We start from the raw sequence: 27610 nt of genomic DNA, 5'->3' as shown, positions 1-27610 counted from the left end.
AGTGAAACTCGCCATTCATGCTCTGTAGGTGGTTGAGCATCTTTCCAATGCCTACATATCTCCCTATGCGCCGCTAAAATGGAGTAGAATGTTAGATTGGTTGCGGCATTGCGGATTTTACTCTTGAGACCAAATATAACAAGAGCAAGGTCTATGGAGATATGTTCACCCAGAAATTGTGAAAGCTTATTACTAATGGCTTCCCAAAAAGCGGATAAATTTGGACAATCATAAAACATATGAGTGTCTGATGCTGCGATTAACCCGCATCTTGGGCATAAGACTGGGCCTGTTAAAGAAAACGTAGTCAACCTCTGAGGGGAATAGTATGCCCTATGTATAGTGAATAAGTGGTTTCTACGAAGCCATGCCGGTTTAACTAGGTCCCAAAGCATTGAGCAAGAGGCTATCCAAAGTTCTTCAACATCTACGCCTGGCATTAGTTCAGCCCATAGTGACGTCGGTAGATGAAAGTTGGCATCTATTTCATCGATTATTTTGTTATACCAACATGAAATTTCTTTTTTTGCGGCGGGGCTGTCCATGAGGCAAGTTACCAAGTCGCTATTGCCACCTATAGGCAGCTTACTAATCCGTGCTGGCTGCTCTTTGTATGACTGTGACCAGCTGGAGATCTGAATATATTTAAATCTAGAGAAACTTGTGCCTACTTTGTTTGTTAAATAGTCCCATGGAAGTAATGTCCCATCCATAAACAGGTCATCCCACCTATTTATACCTGCCTCTATTAGCGGGTTAGTAAGGGCATCTGTTGTCCATGCGGGAGGGACGGGTAGATCCCATATGGGAGCCCTCCCAGAATAGTATCCAACATTTATCGCATGCCTCACTTTATACCAAGTAGATGCAATCCCTTGTAAAACTTTCAATTTTATTTTCTTGAAGAATTTGGGGTCACCAAATTTAAACAAAAATGCAGATTGGTCTACTCCTTCACATTCAAGTAATGTAGAAAAAAGAAGGCCCAGCCCTGTTAAAGTAGGGGTTTTAAGTAGCATACGTGTGTGCGTGAGCTGAAAAGCCCATGCATAGATTTGGAGATCTGGGCCAGCCAACCCTCCCTTCTCCCTCCGTCGCCTGATTTTTTTCCACGAAATTCTTGGGCTCTTCCTATTCCAGATAAAGCTGGTTATCGCGCTCTGTAGCTTTACAATCAATTTTGAGTCAAAAAAAAGTGGAATAGAGTTAAACAAAAAAGAAACTTTAGGTAAGATACTCATCTTCACTAAGTTAACCTTTCCCAAAACAGTGAGAGGAAGATGTGACCAGTCTCTCATATGTTTCCGGCACTCTGCAGCTATTTTGTTGAAGTTAAGTGAAGCAATCAAATTAATGTCTTTAACTATATTGATCCCCAGATATCGAAGTTGGGTTTTAGATGTGCCATTGTTGCCAATTGAGTTACTATTCCAGGACATTGACTCTGTCTTTTGGGCATTAATCTCATACCCAGAAACTTTACCGAATTTTAGAGCCTGGTCAATTATCTCTGGGTATGCTTCATCATAATTCATTGTAAAAATCATAATATCATCTGCATAAAGTGCCACCTTTTTATCCCAACCACCAAAAATAAAAGGTTTAATCAGTATACTGTCTCTTAAGATTTGGGCAAAGGGTTCTATATAGACATCGAAAAGAAGGGGTGACAGGGGACAGCCCTGCCTAGTTCCCCTCGTGACCCTGAAGGTCTCAGTCAAACCCCCGTTTATCAAAAGTGAGGCAGATGGGCACCTATATAACAAATTCAACGTTCTCAAAAATCTGTCCCCCACATTGAACTTCCTCAAGGCCTCCGATAGGTACAACCAGTTCACCCTGTCGAAGGCCTTTGTTGCATCCAACGTGAGGACATCCAGAGGGATAGCCTCCTTTATGGCGATGTCTATAGAGCCTAGTAATTCATACGTGAGCTCACAGAGCTGTCTCCCCTTAATAAACCCTTTTTGGTTATGTGCTATAATATCTGGCGCCACCCGACCCAACCGTTTGGCCAGTATGGTGGCAAAGATTTTATAGTCGGCATTTAATATAGAAATAGGCCGATATGAGCCGCAGTCTGTGGGGGGTTTGCCGGGCTTCAAAATAAGAGTTATAGAGGCATTGTCCCATGATTCAGGTGGTATTTCGCCGTGTCTTAGTATTTGGTTAAAAAGAATCACTAAGATTGGAGAGACCTGAGTGATAAGCTTTTTATATATTTCACTTGGCAAACCGTCAGTGCCTGTAGCCTTTCCTCCCTTTGCTTTCCTTATTGCCTCTTCTACCTCTATAATAGTTATCTCCTCCTCCAAAGAGTGGTTCTGTTCTGGTGTTAGAGATGGTAGAGAGATACCTTCTAGCCAACTCAAGATGTCATTCTGGGTAACGTTTAAGTCATCTTTATAGATGGATTGAAAGAAATTACTAAAAACTACTCTAATTTCATCATCCCTTGAAAAGGTGCCCTCCGTGGATGTAACAGACGATATGTTGTTTCGAACCCGGTCTGATTTAATTTTCCAGGCAAGTAATTTCCCTGCTCCCTCCCCGTATTGGAAATGCGAAAGCTTACTTGCCTCCCATCTCTGAAGGACACGTTTCTCTAGAACTGCGGATAGTGAGTGCTTCAGCCTGTCCAACTCAGCGTGTTTTCCGGCGAGGTCGTTGTCGTTGTCAATTACTCCTGTATTATCTATATCGGCCTGTACTAATAAGATATTGTTTTCAATAAGGGTTACTTCCTCTGCATATTGTCTTCTTCTATAGGCCACTTTGTTTTTAATAAGACCTCTCAATGTACATTTAAATGCATCCCATAGAATTCCTATTGGGGTTGTACCGATATTGGTGTTAAAAAAGTGGCAGGTTTCTGACTGTAGAAATTCGATATCCTCTGTTGTTCTGAGTAAAGACCTATCAAAGGACCACATTCTTATTAGAGGTGGCGTGTCCAACTTTAATTCTAACACTATTGCAGAGTGGTCAGAAAGATGCATTGGATTATAGTATATTGAAGTAATATTATCAGCCAGAACTCTACTAGTGAGAATAAAATCTATTCTTGATTTGTGTCTATACTTGAGTTCCTGAATGAAAAATCCTGCCTCACACCTTCCCTAAACCGCCAAATGTCGATAAAATCGTACTGATTCATTAAGCCTACTAAGCAAGATCTAGATTTAGAGGTGGTTTTTTGTCTGCTGTTAGGGGATTTGTCTAGAAGTGGATTTAAAGTGATGTTAAAATCCCCAGCTATAATCACCGGGTCTGGGAAATTTAGCAAATGATTGAAAAGGGTTTTCAATACAGAGGGGTCATCGATATTTGGACCATAATAGCCCACTAATGTTACCTTTGCTTCTCCTAACTCTACTGCTGCAATGACCCAACGCCCTCCAGGATCCACTTTTTGTTGTTTTATCTTAAACCTTACTGATTTTTTGAAGAAGATTGAAACCCCCCGTATTGGACCAACTCGTGTATCTCACTTTCTATTAGGTGTGTCTCCTGGAGGATAATGATCCCCGCATCCGTATCACGAAGATATTGCATAATTTTATTCGCTCGGGGCTTGGTGCGGAGACCATTAACATTCCAGGATAGTAAATTGAGTCTACTCATTGTGTTGTAGCTTTAGGTTGCTCGGTAAGACTAACTGTAGAACTAATGAAGTATATGGCTGTCTGTATAGATTCATGTTATCTAAGATGAGATGAGTATAAAACCTTATAACCACAAACTTAATTAAACGCAAAGATTGGAGCTCTTTTATGAAAATGTGCTTATGCCCCACCACCCCCCCACGCCCAACCCTCCCCCCCTGGGAAAACCCTGTGCTCACCACCCGGAAGAGTTTCCGGAAGTAAGTGCCCCTAGCTCTTCCCCGTCTCGACCCTGTGTGCCTCTACTATATTTAGTGTGAACTCGCCATTAAATATTCACACATATTATAGGCAAGTACTATTCTTGTGTGTATTTATTCAGTTTGTGTGTTTCCCCCCCCCCCCTTTTTTTTTTTTATTCTTATTCTTTTTATATCCTTCATTCCTTTTTTTATTCCCTTATCCTTTATGTTTTTTTTTTTTTTTATATTTTTATTTTTTTATTTTTCCCCTTTTCCCTTTTTTCTCTTTCCTTTTCTTTTTCTCTTTCTTTTTCCTTTCCCGTTTTTTCCTGATAGTTCAATATTTAGTAGCGTTCAGGTTTTTTAACAAGACTTTTTTGCGCACAGGCATTAGGAACTTAACTGATGGTGCTAAAATTATACGGTTTCAACTCCATTAACTTAATGTAAGTAATGTAAGTGTATTTATGTAGTTATGTAGTTATGTGTTCCTTTTTTTTTTCCCCTTTATATTTTGGGGGGGATTTCTCCATATATGAAGATTATGACCTCAATGCATAATGTCACACTCTTTGTTTCTTATTGCCAAGAGACATTAGGAGATCATCTGCAGCTTGCACTGATCTGATGTTGTGCATTTTGTTTCTACTGTCTTGTGAAGTCTACACAGTTACTGGCTTTCAGCTGGAACCGCAACCCCACAGTCAACCTTTGTATGTCCTTGAATGCTAAGGCAGTTTGGGGTACTTTTTACTTTAAGAATTCTGAACATTTATTGAAGAGGAAAAAGAACATCGTAGCTGTCTGGATTTTACTCTACTTCTCAAGCAATATAAAAATGCTGCTAAGAATTACGATCATCAGAACTTTTCTGATGAATATATGTCTTCCATTAGTAAATGTGATGGATGTAAAGCTATGTCTTTTATGGAAACCTAGAAAAAGGCCTGACAATTGTTAATGCAGTTATATGTAAACAAAGAAAAATGTGTTTTATACGCATGATTTAGAAATGGCCAATAGATAATCAAATTTATTTGAAAACACTAGAATACACAATTTGAAGGGGCTGAGAACAGTTTCAAAACTATGGATATATTAAAGATTACTTCTTTTTCGCAATCCAAAATTCTAAAGATGTACATCTGGAGTGTAAAACAGAAATTAGATTTGCAGTTACCAGTCCTAAAAAAAAATCAAGAAGTATTAGTGACTGTAAAATGAACTACCTACTTATCCTCAGTTTGCATACCTTCGACAAAGATGGATTCGGTGGTCGATGGTGCTAACGAGATGGCATCATCTGGTGTAATTCTCATTTTAAGGATGCTGGCATCTACTTCATCCATCTCTCCGGTGAACTGCCTGCAAAGAACAGAACAGTTTATTAAACAGAATGCCATTAACTCTATAAAAAAAAGGTACCCCATAGATGCCAATTTTCCACTATACCACCTCATAGTTCACTCACAAAGGGGGAAGAAGGAAACAGCCTTACTGGATCTTAGCTGGGCCTAGCTTGACACGCTGTCCAAGGATTACTGTGGTCATTTCCTGACATCATCCTTAAGACATTAACTTTTAATCGGTTATACAGACCTCTTCTCAAATTTTAAATCAGGCATGACTGTCAGTACAACTCAAACATCGAAAGATTACAATAAAGTGACAAAATATTGTTTCCGAAGCAGCTGTATCCTCCCTCCGTAGTGCGCTCATCACCAACAAGTGGAAAACTGTATACCCATCATCTACTGGTGCAAGCGGTTTTGTAGGATGCTGTTAAAAAATGCATTAGCAGGAATAGCTAGGAGGTACTTTTGGCTTTGTCAAAGCTACTTTTGTTTTCTCATTTTCATTTGTAAAAATTAATGTTGATGGTGCTCATGGGCCTTTGCCATTGTAAAATAAAAACATTGGCTAAAAGCAATAATCGTTTTTATCTTTAAAGGGCACATTTCCGTTGTAGTCCTTTGCACAGCATTGATCTACTCAGTGTGAGGATGCACTCATTGCAAAATGGTAGATGGCCATAACTGACAGTGAAGTTAGCCAATGGATGAAGTAGGCTGACCCCTGCCCTATGCTTTAGTGGATGGAAGAAAAATGTGAACGGCACAGCAACAGACCAATGGATGAAGAGGGCTGGCTGAAAGGCCATATTAGCAAAATATATATATATATATTTATATTTTTAGTAGACTTAAATGTCCTTGGCTAATGCCAGACTTAACAATACAGTTCTGCAGCCACTGTACATATGAGTCTGCAACATTAGCAGTGCCAACGAAGAATAACATACTCAAACAGCCCATCCACCCCACTCTGTCAGCTGCAGAGAGGATGTAGAGGGTGGTTCTTGCTAATGGGAAAGAACACAAAGATTACTAGTGGATACAACTTTTTATTACTTGTGTCAGCTGAATCCTTAAATGAACAATTACCATAAATGAAAAACTAATAAGTAGGGAACAAATTCCTGAGTGAAGAGACCAGAAGTGAAAGATACAAGCCAGAAGATTTTTGATTAATTTGGAATCATTTCTTGAAACTTTTGGGTACCGTCTACAGAACTCATGTAGTTGTCCATGTGCCCCCCCATTTCTTCAAACATTGTGTATGTCTGAATAGCTGCAGGTTCCACCTGAACTAAGGAGCAACAATGTATTCGGTGTAAAGGTGGCGCACTCTTTAGGGGGAGTATTTGCACCGTGGTGATTTTGCTGATACACTTCTTACCCTACATTGGTTTTAGGGGATTTTTTGCAGCTCTTCCTTAGTGTTCTGGAGGAACAGTAGAAGATGCTGGCTTTTTTTGTCTTTTTTAAGGGTGACCCATTACCCAGATGTTGGTGCCAGCTTCTCCGGCTCTACCTCCTTTATCTCAACCCCCATTTCAGATGGTGGTCACTCACCCGTGGTGTTCACACAACCGCGACCTATTTTCTTTGAGGGGGTACCACCCAATGGCCCTGCTTTCTTTTTCTCAACAGCTCCCACCACTCTTTCGCACTCCTGCTACTTCTTACCACTCAGTTATGGCATTTTGTCACTTGTCTGTTGTGCGGATTCATTATGCAGAAAATCACAGGTGGCGAAATGTAATCCGGGTTCCTAGAAAGAGTGTGCGCTGTGGACTGAAAATGCTTGTCAACCAGCACAGAGAAAACCAAACTGATGTGCAATTTTGAGGCAACGGCCCCGGATATGAATACCTTGGATAAGCCTACCACATGACAATGCCTATAAAGGGAAATTCGGCTATATTCTCAAAATACGGTCTATATAAAACATGTTGAATAAACTCAGGGACACGAGGAATCAGCATCCAAGATGTGGCTCTGAATATTTAAACATCAGACTATAACCGTAAACCCAACTCCAGTGTTCTGATCGCTTCCGCAAGGTGGCCCTCGATGGCGCCATGTTGAGGGCGTCATCCACACACAGGCGCAGGCTCCTTGGGAACAAACTTTAAAATGAACTATAAGCCAGCTTTACAGAGTACAATTTCTCAGCACTGCCTCATTCTACAGTCTTTCAAAGCAGTGAAGTCGATAAAATTGCAAAGGCAAACAAAACTGATTTTTTTTGTACCAAAATAAAGCCAGGCACTGTAAAAAGCAGAGTATAAGGAGGCTACCTTGTTTCTAAAAAGAATTCCAGCTCCCTTTGGTTTGCACCGAGGCTATAGCGGGTAGAATGTCAATCTTGAATCGACTGTTGACACAATCCATTGCAGTGCTGAGCAGAAAGCCCATTTGCTGAGAGATTTTAAACAACACTTTAAGATCTGGTTGTAGGCACACCCTTAAGTGCCATAAAGGTTTGGCAAGGATTGTATACTAGCTACATTTCCAGTTACGGCCCTGCTAAGAGCAGCTACAGGATGCATACGTTACTTCTAACAGGTTCTAATATCGTTCACTCAAATCCTTTCCCGTGACTTCACTTCAGTGTTGTAACCACTCATCAACGGGGCTTTTTATTAATCAAGAAGAATCCCTTTGTCTACACCACAGAACCTTTTCAACCCACCCAAAAGCCATGCACCTTCTTGTAATAACCCAACCTCACTTCTCCACCCTTATTTAACTGGCTCAGAGTGCACGCCATCTGCAATGAACTTCCTCTAGCTCCCATGACCAGTATGTAGATGGGAGTACATGAAATGGCAATGAATGACATAGAAAGAAAAGCGTGAACATTTGAAATGTGCGTACCGATGAGTGATCGCCAGGTAAACAACATATCTGTAGTTTTTAAAACATTACTAGAGGAACCAAACTTTACTTTAATGACCTCATCTCCATTAGAATATAGACTGACTTGAAGAGTCCAAACGAAGACCGTATCAGATCAGTAACAGATGATGGACTGCAAGAGCCCTTACAAATAGCCTTCTCACTTCTGTTTGCAGTCGTGAGGGGAAGCTTTGGAAGGCGTCTTGGCAAGGTGAGACATCTGAGCGAATTTCAGTTCCTCATAATGACCAGAATTTATACAGGCCCTTGCTCTGGACAACAGCAGGTTGTTCAGAGGCATTTAGTCAAACTCTGAAGTTGGCAGTAAACACAGGCACCAATTAAGGGGGAACCATTAGAACCAAGAGTAAACGCTAGACATTCAAACTCGCGTACCATATACGAGTGAACGGCACCCCGTTCTCTATCCCTCTTGGTTATATGTTCACAGAGAACAAGCGACCGCGTCGGCTTCCTCCTGCAGTATTTACTATCTGCCCTTGTTGGATATCTAATGGTGGAAGTGTTGGAGGAACATGGATCAAAGCAATTCTAACTTTAGTCAACCCTGTAACAGTGTATGCCGAGGACAAAGACAGCATGTGCTCCTTTATCCCCCAGTTACACTGCTCTTCCAGTAACACAATCAATGGACACCTTCCTTTCCTTCCTATTCTGTTACTTGCAGTCACTTCAGAGGTCAGAAGACATGCCAAAGTAAACACGTCAATGAGAAGAGTGAGTTAGTGGAGATTAGGTAGAAACAAGGGCCTAATCCGATCATCTTGATTCGTGAGCCCCCTTTGCCTGGAGTTGATCTTTAAGCAGACCTGAAGAGTTCCTTCCCAAGACTGCCCTGTAGGACTTTCTGAAGCAGTTGCTCATATTCTTCTGCCTTCCCATTAAACATAGTTGCAGGCCCTGAGGGTGTGAGCAGACCTTTTCTACGTGAACATTATACAGTAAGAGTTACCCTTCCTCAACAGGATAACGTGTACAGCCTGCACACAACTTTTTGTTTAAAGGGACTATCAATAAACAAGGCCCATCATTTTTTATACTGTGGCTCTCAAAAAAATACCACTTTCTACAAGAGCAGGATAGGAAACTCATTACGGCTGGGATGGACAAAGGACTCCTGTGTGCTTTTCCGCCACTGCCTCCATGTCCCAAGTCCTGAAGAAGATCCTGAACAATCAGGCCCATGTCATTCCAGTGGCACTGAATGGGGTCAGGAGAATGTGGCGCCCAGAACTCCTGAGAAGCAGTGCCTGTCCTCTGATCAGGTTCCTACTTCGGGAAGACGTCATGTCTCCACAGCAGGACAGAGCCCTCCACCCGAATTTACACGGCTGACACCCCCACGCCACGTGTGGGGATTGAACAGTGGCAAATGACAACCTTTAATTTGCCACCTGAAGTGGTGGATGTCATCCTCAGATACTTCTCCATGAAATCCATTAATTCCAGGCGCTGGGTCACATTTGTAACCTGGTGTGGTGCCTGGGAAACAGCAAGCAGTCGGACATTCTTTTGTTTGTTTTATTTGTATCCCAGCACAGACTTTCTAGTATGCATGGTTCGTATTCCTTTATTATAGTTATTTAAAAAATAAATTCTAAAAATATACTAAGGCATTGGAGCATACAAAGAGATGCACAATTTTAGTGCTCAAAAGCCAGATAATGGAGTTTCTGATTAAAGTTTGTATTTCCCACAAATATACAATAAAACCTACATTTGCTGCAGACAATTTTTAAAATTATATGTATACATTACATTTTTTTAAATTAAAAAATCATGCAACCTAGCTACTCAATGCACGATCCACAGCTGAGAAACCAACAAAAGTACTGAAATCACAAATCTGTAGAGCTATGACTTTGCCACTGTAACATATTCATATTCATTTACAGCCTCGACCATTTTGCTAAATCTTATAACAGTGAGAGGAAGGTTACTTTTTCTCTTTCGGTGTCTAGCACAGGTTACATAACGTGTATCAAACAGTAATGAAGTATGCAGTGTAAAGCTGGAGGGTGCACACTGCAGACTAATCTGCATTTGGGGGTTCCTCTACCTAGACAGATGTGCAGCAGAAGGGTGTGAAGGAGATCCTGGTGCCTTTTACGCCCCCACTACTGAATGTGGTGCCAACTCAAGAGTTTCCCAGACAGGGATGTCACCACAACAATATAAACATCAATTTGCAATGTGTGAGCAGGCACAATTCCATACTCAACAGTGACTTTGGTTGCTGTCCAAACACTGAAAGCTTGTTGTCTGACAAGCATATAGTTGCTTAGAGAACAAACACAAATGAAAAATAAATATACTATTTAAAGGATTGCAACCCTGACTTGTATTTATTATTCAAGAGCAGGAAAATATAAGTCTTAAGATCACGGATTGCTTGGACAATAATCCAGGCTAAAATAAAAGACAATTCCAACCCTCCATGTACCCCTCCGCCAGCTCAAACATTATAATGCATCAAAAAAGTAAAAATGTCCACTAATCAGGCTATTGGATATACTTACCGCTTCGCAAGATTAAGCATTGCTTGTAATTAGCATGACATCACTGCAAATTCCATCAATGTTTATCAGCGGCTGAAAAACTGTTCAATAACTATTCGAACATATCAGATGAATGTTGGTTAAGTCTGGTTATCCCTCGACTTTTCAGAGGACGCCACTAGCTCATGTGGAACTATCACACATTAAAACCTATTACCTCTGCAGGGCATTGCCTCTTATTGAACACAGAAGCACAAATAGGCTTTACGCAGTTTGTGATCGCAAAGGCATTTCTACCAAAAGACTAGATGTTAGGTCTACTACAGACTTAGCTACCATCACAGCGTTAAGGTTTTGTTAACTGGACATAATCTACTCACCCAAACTTGTTTGCAGTCGTTGTGTTTAGCGAAGTCTGAGAATGTCCCCGATGAGAGATAGTCATGCTGTGACTGCGAGGCAGAATGGGGGTGCCATCAGGTGCCAGGAAGGGAATCCGGGGTTGCTCCTTGAGGGAGGTAGCTACTGATACAAAAACAGAACGGGTGCTCAGAAAATTAGCCCGTCTGGATGGTTGTCCTGCCCGTAAGCCACTTTCTGCATTCCTGCGGAGCAGGGAAAAGATCTTACAAGTCAAAAGCTCATTCTCCAGTACAACATTCTTGTCCCATTTTCTAGAGATGGAATCACAAAAAGATAATTTAGGAGGAGACTTGGCGACAACAGCGCTTTTCATGTCTTCTTTAGAAGACGCATTCCCCATGATCAGACGTTGCTCCCTTAGGTTGCTGCCAATGACAAATGACCTCAATACTGCGCGGGTAGATTGCTTTATGCACCCGTGATGCTTCTAGAAAGTGCGCACAGCCGCTTACTTTGCTGTATTGGCAAAACCAGCAGGAGCGAAGAGGAGCTGATCAATCCCTAAAGAGCTTGTTAAGCGGAGGAGGCGCAAGGCATTGGGTTGAGCGCGCGCACAACAGCCTGACCTCTCACAACCCGCGCACACTTCATGTCAGTAATAGCTCGTCAATGAGCGAGCCCACCAGCTAATATTCCTCGGAAATGATTTCCTTCTCTGTCAATTTGCCCACACTCAAGAACCAGGGGAATGATCAAAGGGATTAACAAGTACATTATTTTAAAAGCAATCCATCCTCAAAAGGAAATGAGATATTGCGCAGTACATTTCAAATGGAAAACATATATGAGCTGGATGAATTATTTTTCAGTGAGCTTGCCTCGTTTGTGATTGGTTTATATCTGAACACAACTCACTTTATTTCTACCTCGCCAACACCTCACAAGCAATTCCATGGCAGCATGTTATTCTCTGCTAAAACTCCAATACAATAAATCGATTTTCTTAATTATTCTTCCTTCGCCAACATGTTTATAACCAATTAGGTTTCAGCCTTTTAGGATTCTATTTAGCAACACAGCAGGAGACTAGAACAGCGAGTTAAGAGCTGTTGGGACGATGTATTTGTCACTTTCTGCAGTGAATGTACGCTAACCGTCTGTGAGCACGCGACACCACCGCCGAACTGATGCCTGGGTCACAGGCAATGCTACCAATAGCCTGTTGTCACTTTCTTTTTATAAACCTTTTTATTGGATTTTTCATCTTTATACATGTATATATCATTATACATCTTACATCATCAGTGATCGTTACTTAACATACAGTCCGTGCATTACCATGACAAAATAGCATCAACAGAATAAGTATTTGTCTTAGTGCGTGTGATATGTGGGTATGTGCGCTTGTTTAATGAAAGTGGGTTTCGTGTAGGACTGTTTAGTTTTTGGGTTTGACTGGTGCACCCTTACCGTATGTATGTGTCATTGGAAAGAAAAAATACATTTGTGTAACCGAACTGGGGAGACGCAACTTGGTGAAATGGGACTAGGAATTAGGTCATTGGCCTTCTCTGGTCTGATAGCTCAGAAAGTTGCTCTCTCACCGGGACAAGGGCAGCATTCCACTGGGGCCTAGGGGGAGAAGGACCCGCTCAGGAGATTCTTGTGTGGTACGGGAAATGACGGTGCTAAGCGCTGTTTGGGTGGCAGTTGCGGTTTCTGTGGGGATATCTAGTGCCTGCTTGAAGCTATGCAGGAGCATCGACCACTCCATGGATATGGGGCGCCGTCACGTTCCACGCGTCCTCCTGTCCGATTGGATCCTCCTCGGCAGCGCCCCATTTCTTGCCCGCCCCCTCCATGCTGCTATTGGAGGACCATCCGATGAACGCCAGTGTAGTGTATTGCTCCACTTTGCTATAAGTAGGGCTAGTTTGGCGAATCGTGTTTCCACCTTTTTCTGCCTGTGTCGCCTAAATATCCCCAGGGCGCTAGCCTCCCATGTGGTACGCCCTGTCAGGCCTGTGACTGTCAGCAGTGTGGCGTGTACTCCTGCCCAAAAGGACTGTAGTGTGGGACAAGCCCATAACCTATGGAAGAATGTGGCATCAGGTGTGCGACACCGCGGACATTCGAACTGCGTTGCAGGGAAAAAACGCTTGAGCCGCTCCGGTGTGAGATATGCACGGTGTAGTATGTTGAATTGGATATTTTTGAAGCACTGGTTACATGATACGTTTTTTGTGGTGTTCTAGGGCAATGAGCCATTCGTTATCATGTGGCGCTCAACCAAATTCCTCCTCCCACTTTAGTCAGAGCCGCGTTAGTGGCATACATGTAAGATTTCTATATCCAGGTGATGAGGGTTCTCCCTGCTCCCATATTTAATATTGTGTGTAGTACAGGGTGCGTTTTCGTTTCACCTTCCGCTAGATCCCACGTCTTCCTACTGTCAGCCTGTGTAATAGGAACTGTCCGGTGGGGAACCTGCTCTCCTCCGTCAGGCCTTCGAATGAGGACAACTGGCCTTCAGTGAACAGGGCATCCACCTCGGTGAGTGCATGTTTTGTCCACGTAAGTGATTCTCTAGTTGTATATTGCCCGCGTCCTTTAGGGAGACCCGCAAGTGGTAACAATGGGGAGTATATTGGCGCTGTCCTAGAGCGGCGGAGGATTCTTAACATGCAGGATCTGGCCACTTTCACCAACAGGGGATGTGCCGGATTAAGCTTGGTCCCTGGTAGGAGCATCGGGTGATCTCTGGGGTCGACAGAGTCCCCATCTGTGTTTCTGTCTCCTCTATGTGATGATCAGCGCTAGAGCCACTGCAGCTGCACTGACGAGGAAGTAGGCCTCAGAGGAGGGGGTACCCAGTCCTCCCCTGTCTCGCGGCAGCTGCGGTGTCGTCAAAGCTACTCTGCGGGGGTCCTTTCCCAAATCAGCGATATCAGTACAGTGGTTAGATCTTGAAAGAAGGCTCACGGGGTGGGATCACCAGCACATTTACAAAATAGTATAATAAACTGGGCACCATTATCATTTTAGATTACCTGTTGTCACTCATGGCACACATTTCTCCAAAAGCAAAAAAAAAACTGAAAATCTAGCACATAAGCCAAGAGACTGGGAGTCTGTTTTATTCGGACCACCAACCAGTAAAAACACTGTCTTGGGTACCTTGCAAATGCTGATTAATATGTAAAATGATGTCCCCCTAAAGCATGAAGTCCCATCAAGGCAGTGGCGCCCTACAGCCTTGAGTACCGCGGCACTGGGAGCTCAGGCCTTCCGAGCTCAGCAACAAGTCCAAGATGCACCTGAAGAAGAGTGGGCCACCTCAGACCACGTCATGCGGGAGCATGCCAGCGACAGAGAGGGGGACTCGTGTTTCATGCGACATTGCACCATTTGGAATCGTATTCTGAAATAAGCCACGAACAGCTGGCTCGTCAATACAGCTGCCAAACACATATTACAGGATGCCAAAACAACAGCACCAACTGCAAGACCCTAGCAGAGGAGGATCATTATTTGTACAGAGTTAATTGACAAAGTAATTCAACTTCAGTCATCATTCAAAATCGGTTACCTTTCATAAACAACTCAAGTTCTGCATTCGGGCAAAGGAAAACTCTGATTTAGACATAGCCCTCTATTAAAGAAACCATTAAAACAGCAAGCAAAGGCCACAGCTAAATGAAATAAAAAACAACAAAATATCTGTATTAAAACAAGATACACCCAGCAAATCAGAATCAGTACTACTTTTGCCTACTAACAAGCCCTCATTGTATGCTGCAACCTATTGCCAAACCCCGTACCAAACTACCTGCAACCACCCAAAAGATTTACTTCAAGTTAGAAGACAACACTCAAAAAGTACAATTAAAACATGTAGCTTCTATCTGAACAACATTGCAACTGTGCTCATGTGTAGGAATATTCCAACTCATCTGTTTCTTCACTGCACGCAGGCTCTGAGCTCCTTCCATGGCAACTGGCCTATGGGGAAACACACGTGTCCAGCATCGAAACATCACAAGCAGCACCAACTTGTTCCATCAACACAAGAACTGTGAAAACGTCCAAACGCATCGTTGGTGATAAATTCTCATCTGCAATTCATTCACCACACCACTCGCTACTGGTAGGTGAATCTTCAAGAGCCTACAATATCCACTAGCAGCACACCACAAACTAATTAAGTACTGATCAAATTAAAATAAATACCTGCCTCATGTATGGGAAGGAAATCCCCTCATGATTCCTTTCTCAGTTTACGGATTAGCAAGGCAAGCCTTCGTCTGGCCTCAAATTACTTGTGGTGAAACGTCTACTCGTAAGCCTTGTCGACACCTCGCTTGCGCCTTTGAAGGTCATCATCATTTAAGCTCTAACCTGCCTTATTTAAGGCACAATGAAACATGGCCAACTGCACCACCTAAAAGTGTCTTGTGTTTCTCCAGTTCTTATTCTGCCAAGCTTGAATTGTGTGAGGCTTGATGGAGAGTACTAGACCATGTGGCCAGATCATATCTTGTCATTACCATGAATAAATACAATAATTTGTTATTTATATACTATATAGAAGTACATAAATACAATTTAACTCTACACATACACGATCACCAGATAATAAGGATTTGTCCCATACCAACAAATCTTTCACTAATGTCTACAATAGGAGTTTCTAAGCATGAATACGATATGGGCATTTCAAAGTTCTTATGTTAATCACCCGATAGCCAAGATAGATAGAGTTCATCTGAATCGTGGCCGCATAGTGATACAAATCATTAAATACATCCTCAATTTGTTAATCAAGGCTACAACTTAAAATATATTTTTTAATAAGTCACCATGAGAACTAATCAACAGTTTCATGAAGCTGCACAATTCCCCTAGAAAAGGACTATGCAAAGTATTCGAACTTTGGCATAATGTGTGTGTGTGTTTTTATACTCCAATTACTACGCTAAGATTTTACCACTTCCTACTATCGACTAACACAGCAGCATGGAGACCGGCAAGACTTGTAAAGAAAACTCTGAGTAGCGCCTGTCCCACTTCGGGGTTAAACCGGTACTCCAAATTTACTCTAATATCCATTAGAATGAAACTTCAACTTGTGAAAAATAAAGCACAGAACTCTCACACTGGAAATAGTCTCTCTCTGGAATTCCCGTCCCCAAAAAACACAATGCAAAACAATTACCCTAGCCAAACTATCACCCACGCAAGCACTCACCAGTGCAAAAGAAGCACGACAGTAAAACTGGTTGCAGCACAGCGCAAGAGCAAATGTGGGCTATACTGTATTACTGAGGCAAACAAGCCATTCAAATGTGTTTCTTCATTTAAAACATGTTTGTTGCACTTGCCAAGCAGTACAATCTAACACAATTAAAATTTGACAGTGCAATCCCAGCAGATTTGGATACCTACCCTGGTAGGAACAGTGCGACGAACCCTGGAGAGGACCGGGAGATCGTTGATGCAAATCCTTTTGCTGTCGATGGAATAAAACAGACCCAAATTAGAGGGAAGACTGGTAAATTCAATACCAGAACACTTACAATCCTCCCCCCCACAAGAAAAATGTATCTCCCTCAACGTGCCCTCTTGCCCGCCCATCGTTTTTGCATGCAAGCTTTTGATAAATATATTTTTAGTGATATTCAAAACATTTGGCTTCCAATATTTTCTTTTGTGTTCAAATAGCAACATAGCACACACCAATTCATCAACAAAAAACAACAATGACATTTTAGCAAGAGTAATAGTATAGGTGGGTCCAACATTATGTTGATGTTTTAGATCAATGGGAAAATCAGCTAACACCAATGGTACTCTCCAGAGTTACTCACAGTACTATCGCCCGAAGAAATACTTCACAGTGGCCGATGTACAATAATAATAATAATAGGCAGCCCTAGAAAAACAGGCATAGGAACTAATTCAATGGCTAAAAAGCACTGAATAAGTCACATTTACAAAAGGTTCACCCATCAGACGTCATCTCCTGCACCTTCCATAGTTCCCCTGAACTGAGTGTAGCTTAGCTTTGTGGCTTAAACTTGGTTATTGTGTTTTAATAAGTATAACTAAATGTTTGTTAATGACCAATGGGGCGTTTTATGTGTCAGCTTCAATCCTGAAGAGGCAAACTCTGGCTTCTATCCTCCAGCAGAGAGCAAGCAGAGTAAAGTAAATTGAGGGATATTTAAAAAGTTGATATTTACAGTGCTTAGAAGCAGCAGAAAAGCTGTAGTTACTGCTTCATAAAACACATGTTTAATATTACTGCTACATCAAGCAGCTTTGACAAACCCTTGGCCCTTGTGCTAAGTCACAGAGGCCCTTAGAAAGCACAGTGCTCCAAGCAGCCACCTTTCTGTTGAGTGATGCAGTAGAACTACAGGAATCCTCCATTTTTGGAGGGAGAGAAAGATAAATTGTTTCCTAAATGTGAATTTTATTCGTAATTGCAAAACAGAAAAAAAAGGCATGAAAAAGGCAACCTACTTGACCCGATTTTTAGTAACTGCACCGATCTGGTGGTGAGCCAACCCATTCCCCTCCCCTGGTCTGATCACTCCTTAATCCCGTTTACTTGGCACACCTGTAAAGCCCATCCGCACACCCCCCAAGTCAAAATTAAGAGGAACTGGGCTAAACTACCCATGGAGGCTTGGCTAAGCAATTTAGACTCCACTTGCCCATCCCTCTGCACAGACCCCAACTTGGCAAATAAGCAATACGAGAGCTGGATCACGAAATCTCTAGATACTATTCTCCCCTTCAGGAATTCCATATCAAAAAGACTGCATAAATCAGCACCCTGGTTCTCAGATACCTTAAGAGAAAAAAAACGCCTCTGTAGGAAACGAGAGAGAGCGTGGCGTTTAGACTTCCTACCCGAGAAAAAGCTCCAATATAGAGAGGCAATTAAGGCCTACAAAGATGAGGTCAGGTCGGCTCAAGCTGCCTACTTTGCGGATAAAATCATGGAAGCCAAATCCAAACCTAAGGAAATCTTTCACTAGGTAAAAAAACGTACTAAAGTCAATAACACAGCCCCACCCTTGGTAAAAACGCAAGCACAGTGTAATGAGCTAGCGGAATTTTTCCACAACAAGGTTACCCAGATCTATTCCTCTTTCCCGACAGTAGCCACAAATCCAGGAGTAGTCGACCAAATACCTCTGAAACATCCTACTCTCAGTGACCGACCAATCCTTGCACACTTCCCCCCTTTTAAAGAAAATTAGGACTCTGCTGCCCTACCTCCCTACTTCAGCTGGGAAGACTTTGGTTTCTACCTTAGTGTTTTCCAAAATTGACTACAGGAATGCCCTCTTTCTCAACTCTCAGAAACTCGTTATATCTAAGCTGCAGTCCATACAGAATGCGGCTGCTAGAATCCTTCTTGACATCCCCCGCCCCCAGCCTACTACTCCCGCCATTCGTCATCTGCATTGGCTGAGAGTAGAGGGCCGTATTAAATTCAAGGCCCTCTGCATTGCCTATAAGGCAGTGCATGGCATTGGACCCAAGTTTCTGATTGAAGCATTTCAGCTGTACACCCCTAAAAGGCAGCTGATTTCTGCCAACACCTGCCTCCTACCGGTACCTCGCACGAGAACAGCAACCTGGGGAGACAGACGTTTCCTGGTTGCTGCGCCCAAGCTTTGGAACCTTTTGCCACTCATGATTAAAACCGCCCCGAATCTGATGAGTTTTCGTAAGCTCCTAAAGACATGGTTGTTTAACCAGTAAGTTTGTTGCTCGGTCCTTCTGGCCTCCACATGCGCCGAGACACCTTCGGGTAATTGTATGCGCAATAAAAATATCGAAAATAAATAAAATAAATAAATAGATCTTGAAATTCTGAATCAACTGGCCCACCAAGTCAAATCTGGCTCTCCATTCGACCCAGCACCTTCGGAGCTCATGTTGCAGGGAAGCCAGGCCACCCTGCCCGTAATTCTGGATCTGTTAAACTCTTCCATCTTATCTTGCACAGTGCCCACTGTATGGAAGAGAGCCATGGTACGGGCACTGCTAAAAAAAAACAACCTTGACCCAGAAGATCACTCCAGCTACCGCCCAATCTCACTGCTCCCCTGGGTAAGCAAGATCTTGGAGAAATATATAAACATCCAGCTAATTCAATTTCTCGAGAACAACTTGCTACTGGATACCACTCAAACAGGCTTTAGACCCAAGCACGGAACTGAAACCGCTTTGTTAACGGTTACCGAAGAGTCACGCAGGATGCTGGACCAAGGAGGATCAGTGGCAGTGATCCTCCTTGCCCTAAGCGCAGCCTTCGACACGGTCAGCTCAGGGATGGGGAATTCCTATAGCCCGACGCCCAGGACATATTGTTTGGGGTCAAGGGCAACACGTTTTAATGTGCATTTTGTCCTTGGGACAAGCAGGCCCAAACCCCTACAGCACAAACCCTTTGGCTGCCAGTTTGCAGTTCCACATTCAGGATCAGGGAAGGGCACTGCCTGCAGTTAAGTTAATATTTGTGTGCATATGTTAATGATGTTCAAACTTGTATTTATGGTTCATTAATTGAGAGCCTTTGTTATTAGGCTGAGCGCTCTCAGTAAATGTAAGTTCTGTCTGCACTACTGACAGTGGTTCCAGTATAAAAATGTGGACACGATTTCAAGGTTTAGCAATATGAGGCTATGCATAATGCTCCCAAAATGGTCTCTGATTAGATACAAATATTTGCAGGAGCTTGAAAGCAAGATTAATGATTCTTTGCTTTCAATATAAAATGTTCCAAAAAAATGAAAGTAGGAAAATATTTTTTTTGCTAAACTACTGTAAAATTTCAGGTACCATTTCTTTGCAGCATCATTTAGTAACGTGTTGATGCAGGCTAGTATTTCCGCAAAATATTAATATTAGAAAATCAGTGTAAACAGTTTCAATAAGATTTTGGGAAAACATACAAATAAACAAGCATTGGCAAAGCAAGTAGGTCTGAAATTGTGGTCTGCCTTTCAGTTTTGGGAACGCGTGACTTGTTTTGGCATGATTTTTGTAAAACCTGATTGATGTCAGAGCTGCCGGACCCTCACCATTATAACAAACATTGGCAAAAGCAAAAATTGTTTTTCGTTTCCAAAATGCACACACTGTCACATTACTTACTGGCAATGAACAAAGCTACTTTGTGTGTCGATATGCCCCTTCTGATAGAGCAGAATGCTGTCACTCACTATGAAACCAGCCGATACAGAGAGATAATTTTAATAAACACAAAGGTCATGGTTAACGCCAGACTAAATTAGGAGCCCAATTATTAAAGAAAGTCTCAAAAGTACCCCCTTGGTATATGACCTTGCATTAAGGGCAGCTATATGGATTTCGTGAATTCACAAGAATTTACAGCAGTAGGGCTAAAAATAGTACTCCTAGAAAATATTTGTGAACTGCATTTTAGCATGAGCAAATATGCATGTGTATATTTGCTCATGCGAAAACCTGAGTGTTTGCAAGTTTATTTTCCCTCCAACCACTTTTTTCCCAACTCTGGAAGAAGGTTTACGTCTGCCATTGTCAGGAGATAATTTCCAACATTTCTCAGCATTGGAAAAGATTAGAGAAAAGTTGTTGAAAACCCTTAAAACATACAAATTTGTAGGTGTGCAGAGACTCAAAAGGACACTCCAACCTTGGAACTATTGTTTACCACTACCTTCAGTCCCAGTATGTAGATCTGCAGAAACATAGCAACATAAAAGGATTGCTAGTATTCAAACTCTACTATAGTATGAGCCCTGGCATAATTAGAGAGGCTATATAAGAGCTCTTTTATAATGAGATTGCTGCCATAATTTGTCGCCGCACAACATGGCACCAAAGGGACAAGTGGATTGTGTTACAGGACAAGTAGATTCAGGAAGCGACCTTCCCCATGGACAAGTAGATATTTTAATAAATTCCACACCCCTGCAGCTATACCACTCTGCTGAACCGTCTATTTAGCATCGGAGTAACAGGCAAGGCACTTAGGTGGCTTGACTCTTTCCTGAGCAATAGATCTTTTCAGATCTTTGACAGGGACACAGTGTCAGCCAGCAAACCACTGAGTTGTGGGGTTCCGCAGGGCTCCTCCTTCAGCCCTGCATTGTTCAACATATATATGAAACCACTGGCTGGGGTCGTCGAACCGCACGGTATCAAGATCATATCGTATGCGGACGATACCCAGCTAGTGGTTTCCTTGGCTCAGGATGGTAACAGGCAAACCTCGGAAGGCCTGATGAAATGTCTAGAGGATGTCAAGGAATGGATGACAGCCTCCTCTTTAAAACTTAATGGAGATAAAACAGAGCTCATGCTCCTGGGCCCAGTATCACCAGTGCCATTTATCTCCCTCTTGCCTCCCTGCCTGGGCACCCCCCCTACCCCCAAGGAAAGTGTAAAAAGCCTGGGAGTATGGCTGGATAAAAATCTCTCTTTTACCATCCAGGCCACCAAACTGTCTGCCACGTGCTTTGGCTTACTCAGAACACTGAGGAAAGTTCTGCCTCTTTTGCCAATGGAAGCCAAACAGGTGGCAGTACAGGGCTTGATACAGTCCCGGCTAGATTTTAATAACGCCCTTTACGTGGGTGCCCCAGAACTGACCTTGCGGAAATTGCAGGTTGTACAGAACTGTGCAGCCCGTACCCTGCTACAGATCCCCCGCACTCAGTCAGCCAGGCCAGGACTAAAAAGATTGCACTGGCTGCCATTGAAGCAGAGAGTCGCATTTAAGACATTGTGCATCGCCCACCGGGCCTTCTGGAAGACGGGCCCAGCAATTAATGACAACCTAGTCACCCGCTACCACCCAAGCAGGAATCTTCGCTCTACGGAGGCTTTCTTGGCCGTAGTGCCCAAAGTTAAAAGAGCTAGAACCGGAGGCAGGATGTTCTCCCTAAATGCCTCCAAGTTGTGGAACTCACTTCCAGCACAACTTCGCTCCAACCCTAATCTGCTCTCATTCCGCAAACAATTAAAGACCCTTTTGTTTGCAAAGTCCACCGAGGCCTAGCTTCTTCCTCAACGCCCAGTTCTGTCTAGAGACTCAGCGCTTGGACGCCCGTGGGGCAGCAATCGTGCTCTATAAATCGACATACAATACAATACAATACAAGAACGCTGGGCGGAAGGGCGTCTGTGGGTGAGTACGGGGGCTGGGGCAGTGTGGTTTAAAACTACCAACATTATACACAATCTTTAAAAAAACTTCTGAAAACCTGGCTTGTCTCTCAAGTATATTAGGGTTTGCTCTCCCAGTGGCCTCTTGGTTTAGTTATCTGGTAGTTTGGACTTTTATGTTTGTTTGTATTGCGCCTTGGGGCTAAGTTTGCGCGGTATAAAAATGTCATTCATTCAAGATCTTACAACCTTCAGCCCCCTACTGATCTTGTGTCCTTCCTCGCTTGCCTTGCTACCGTTACATATATTGCTCAGCATTTCTTTTAAATTTTCATTGACTTGACTTATGGAAGATGAGGAACACACAAAGGTGCTGCAAATGGTAATAAGTTTCCCATTGCATGCTTGGAGGGAGTACATACACTTGGGTACTCTGCATTCCTGGTGCAAATGGCACACAGACCATAAAATAAGGTTAAAAGAATAGTCTCAAAAGGTGCTCAGAAGAAGCTTCAGGGACGTCTCACACTTGCAATGAAGAAACACGCACAATGTAGAAACATAACCAGTAAGAGACTTGCGTTCTGTTATAGCCACATAGCAGCTTCAGTAAACAACAGGGTCACAAATGCAGAAAGAAGTCGGATGCTCACATTCCCAATCACAACCTTCAGTTGGTAATAGAAAGTGGAGTACATCAGCACTGAAACCAACATCTTTCCCCTTTAAAATAATACATTTAAAAAACCTAATAGGACATATACCTAGAATTAGTAACAAGTCCACTGATCTCAGCAGCCATTTCCTCATTCACGCTGGACATACTCTGGATGAAGATGGCCTACACAGCAAAACACTTTACAAGGAACACCGACTGTGTGCGAACATGTGCGATACAAGCTTTACATGCTACCCACCATCGTTTTGGAGTTCATCTTCCCTCTTTTAGCCCAGTGTACACTCCGCAAACACACGGTTCACACGCCCAATAACAGTACAATTGTGGGAAGTTAAATAATGCGTTCCATTAAGAATTCAACCATCGCTTCCAAAATAAACTGTTCACTGGTGTTGGACTCTCTCTCTTGGGAACCCTTCCCTTCATGATAATCCTTTCTAACAGTGGTATCACAGACTTGGCGCTTGGCACAGATACACAGAGCGATCCCCACCACTTGCAGTAATTCTCAACTAACACAATGGCTTACTTATTTCTGGCTTCTAATGCATGAAATAGTAAAATGAAGTCTACTGCTAGTTTCTCTCATGGTTTGCCTGGTAGTGTAACTGGCTGTAGGGTGGATCCCCCTCAAGTTGTTTATTACTTCCCATACATTTAATGTAATGTAATCTCGGACCATGGCATTTATGGGAATGCTCATTGGAGTCCCCACCCTATGCGGTTACTCTCCCATTAGTCACTCTTTCTCCCAGATGACCCTCGCTACACAATTTCACAATCTTGCCTCTTTGTAAGGAGAAACACACTTAGAAGCTAGACTTTATCAGGAAATTTGACAAAAGATTGCATTTCTGCTGGTTGAGCTCCCAGGCTAGACACCATTATCGTCACATAATCAAGAAACACACGCCCCGCAGAAATCAACACGAAAGAGACAGTAGTTATGCGTTTGCCACTAGTCCACATCATGGGACACCTTACGGGGGAATGCAGAATATATTCAAAAGCACACATTGCCACATAGAACAATCAGTTCGGTAATACAGAAGGTCAGCACACAGCAGTGAAAAAACCAAGCGGATTACAAGAATCACATGAACAGATCTAATTCCATGGCAGCACGTGTCAAACTGTTGAAAAAAGGTCACATTTCATAGCTAAAGCACCTTAGGAGAAACTTGAGCAGCTGTGGCATTCAGAAGAGCCGACTACTGACAATCCCCATCAGAGTGAAGAATGGACTCAGCACAGCCACTCCCAGAAAGCCTCAAGCAGATCTCTCAAGCACAGGTCTACTTGAAAGCTCACACAGAAGTCACACTTCATTTAATGAGGCATTTGGAGCGTTCAAAGTTAAATACTCTTCTGACAAATATCACTCGAGACTGAACTCGCCAATCAAGTGCCTTATGCGTGCGTACGAGATTGATTTCCACGGAAAGGCTTGTTCTGCGCTGTCAGAAAGTGAGATTTGGAACTGTGGCCGATCAGAGTACAGAGCAATGGGTTTACATCAAAAACAATAGCTCACTTGAGGTTCACGTCTGGATTTTGCACAATATTTCATACAATAGTTCGGGAGCAAGACCATGCCTGGACTGTCCAATGTCATTGATAAAACAAGGAGATAATTGAAGGCTAAACCATTGTGCTCAATAAGTAGAATATGCCACTGAGTTATGCTTCTCAAAGCTTTGTTGCACAACCGACATACTCTTCTACAACTGGTCATTTTACCAAGGTTGCTATAGTACATCGCTTACTTTCACCAAAACCAGCTGAACTAGCTTTCTACCAACTCCAAAGAAAGAAAAAAGTGACCACTGAAACACAAATGAATCACCGAAAGAGCTACTCTTGAACCTTGGAAGTCTACAGAGGTAGGTTGGTTTATAGACCCTCACATTCTACAAAACATACAGTGAAAGTTTTTTTTTTTTACAATAACTTTGTTTAAAACATCCAGTCCTGGCGTGCTATGTGCAGGTCCAGAAAGACCACTGAAGACGTATGATGTGATGAAAAGGAATCAACTGGGATCCTGTACATGGAAGAAACTAAGGAGTTACTGATTTTGTTGATGCAGCTCAGCATTAAGCCAGTATCACATGTTTCAGGAGACAAATCTGATATGAATCAAATCAAACTAAGGCCGGCATGGCCAAGAGCAGAAAGATGGGTAAGACATTTAAGACTAAGAACACGGGAGGCCTTGTCAGGGTCTCGCACAGTGAAGAGTCCGGCGAAAAAATGAACCCCCCAGCTCTGAATGAAGACCAACAAGCCAATCCGGCAGAAACAGCAATAAAAAATGTAAGCACTGAGAAGAGGGAAACATTTCAGATAACGAAATAACCGTGTATTAAACACTATTATAAAATAGGGGTCGCTCTAAATCATAATGTCTCATTAAGTACCAACACTGAAGCTTTCACCTACAAAGAATAAGGGCAGACAAGAATCCTTCTCTGAAGAAATCATCTAGACCTGTCAAAAGTGAGGAAGACAGAAACTAACAGACTTCAGTGTGGAGGAAAGTAGCCAATGTTTCCAGTGGCATTTCACAACACAGGTTTAATCTGCATGTGATGGAATCGTGGGCAACCAAGCAGACTTTTCAAAAGAAAGATGGGCAAAATAATTCTGCATGGTAAGGTAGTAGATAATTCTGAAACTCGAAGCCTGGGCAGGCCACGAATCGAGGACTGGGAGAGATTTGCTATCTTAAAGTTTTATTAAGAGCAAGAGGATACTCGTAGTTTCAACTGTTACTGAGAACTTGAGAGTTCGCCCCTTTGGACTAAAAAAACAATAACATTTGAAAAATCAGAGGAGAAACAGAAGTCACTCACTGTCAGAGAAGGCAAATGAGGAATGCGCCATCAACAGTTTCAACTTGCCTCGGCTCAGAATCAACAAGAGAATGGGGTATTGAAAAGTAGTGCATCACCAGTCTGTGTATGAACACCTTTCATAGTCACACATTCATTCTCATGTCACAAGGAAGTATTATCAACACAGACGAGCTCCTTCACTTGCAGAGCTTCAAGACAAGATAGATATATTATGATCAAACTCAAGGCGTTTGTTAGAGTGCAACAAATCTATGCTTTCAAGTATTGTTTTTAAAAACATATTAATGAAACCAGCCTACACGTATGTGGTGCAAGCCCGCATATATGTCACTCTTACAAACGCTGGTTTTCATGGATGGTGGGAACTGTACAGAAGTTACAATAATACCAATGTACGTCAGCATTCTTGCAAAAACACCAACTGCAAACCTCTTTGGTAAAACAAAAAAACTCCTAAAATGCAACCAAACACAAAGGACCCAAAGACAAAGCTTTTTTTCAGGTGCTTCATCAATAAAAACTGAATTCCCTGAAAAGGAACAAGCTCGATAGATGGACGCTGCACAATTATCTGAAGGCCCTTAAGAGTCCCGGATAGGAAACCCTGAAATGGATGCGGGATGGGCCAGGAGCGGTATCAATACTGTTTTGTCATTGAATACGCGGATGCTATACGAACTGAAGATTAGTGAGGGAGGACTTGGGAAGCCTCCAAACAACCGTGCCTGGCAACAAATTACTTTTCCGCCTGCCACTTGCAGGAGGGGGGGAAGCATAGTATGTTTTCTATACCTAAACGTACTTTATGTACTGTACTCCGAGTACAGGCCGTCATAATGGCGGCCACAGTCGGTTTGTAGTAGATCTATTAAGTGGACTGGGTCTCAATAGGATGCATACAGAGGCAGCACTGCACAAATAATGCAAGCTAGGACTTCAGAACTTAGGGAACCAAAACCTAAACTGCTCAGATGCCGCAGCCTGCCATGCCATGGCCAGCCTCACTCCCCCAGCAGGGCGGTGTTAAAAGAATAAGCTGGCACTGCCCTGCACGGGTATGCTCTCCCTCACTGGACATTTATCAACCATAAAAAGGTTGAAACTGCAAGGGGCTCACGAGAACTGTGGTGCTACAGAGGAACGCTTCTGAAACAGTGAAAATCCAATGGCTACACAGAAATTTCCGGGAACCCAAGCAAATAATTATGGGCCAGAAATCAAATAATTTTGCCCAGACCTACATGCCACTTCACGCACACCTCTGCTAGCAAGTGTAATTCTTAACAATAAAAAAAAAAGCTTGGAAGAAAATACAACCTACCTTGGGTTTAGTGCTGCCACTGCACTCGGCCAGTAGGGTCTTACAGTTCTTGTGGACGTTTACGGCACAATCTACAAGGGGGGCAAGGAGTACATAAGTTTACACTCTAGTATACTTTTGCATTCCTAAAATTGGGGTATGCAAGAACCACTCAACGGTAGGAGGTCATGACATCACAGGTGAGTACATCAGGATTATTACATCACGCCCACTACATTAGAAGGACCTATACGTCACAACTTTACACGTAAACACACACATATTTATAGCAACAATATGTATATATCAAAAATATTACACAGTGGCGGTCACCACTGTGCAGTTATCGATTTTGAAGAAAAAATTTTTTTATGTGCTTATAGCTTTTGATCCAGAGGGAACAAAAGGTATGGGGAGGGAGGAAAAAGTGAATCATTTCCCATTTTAGTCCCAATAAGAAATTTTGACAAACTTCTGTATATATTCGTTTAAACCCGCTGTCAATCACACTTGGAATTTTTTTTTTTTTACACAGTGTAATTAGATGGAAGCACTGAAGTTCATAATTACGGATTGGAAAGAGAGCTGAAACAGAAGCAACGTTACAGTGAGGCTGAGGGTGTCC

At 42.6% G+C, this 27610-nt stretch overlaps 1 protein-coding gene across 8 annotated transcripts in view; it reads right to left on the bottom strand.

Annotated features, from left to right (window-relative positions):
* The window catches only part of ARHGEF18 (Rho/Rac guanine nucleotide exchange factor 18), a 290711-nt gene that overhangs the window by 68033 nt on the left and 195068 nt on the right, over positions 1-27610 (bottom strand). For 3 of the 8 annotated variants that reach the window (XM_086946962.1, XM_086946964.1, XM_086946966.1), the window contains 4 exons: positions 27007-27077; positions 16419-16482; positions 10991-11132; positions 5100-5212 (listed from right to left, as the gene is read on the bottom strand). In XM_086946962.1, the coding sequence (XP_086803088.1) occupies positions 5100-5212; positions 10991-11132; positions 16419-16482; positions 27007-27077 (390 nt within the window). Of the gene's footprint in view, positions 1-5099; positions 5213-10990; positions 11136-16418; positions 16483-27006; positions 27078-27610 lie in introns of all 8 variants that reach the window. The other 5 variants (XM_086946969.1, XM_086946963.1, XM_086946965.1 and 2 more) reach the window with 3 other exon arrangements.

This window comes from Lissotriton vulgaris, chromosome 12 (genome assembly GCF_964263255.1).
Source record: "Lissotriton vulgaris chromosome 12, aLisVul1.2, whole genome shotgun sequence".
Taxonomy (NCBI): domain Eukaryota; kingdom Metazoa; phylum Chordata; class Amphibia; order Caudata; family Salamandridae; genus Lissotriton; species Lissotriton vulgaris.
The sequence above is the reverse complement of the archived record's forward strand: the minus strand, read 5'-3'. Positions and strand labels throughout refer to the sequence as shown.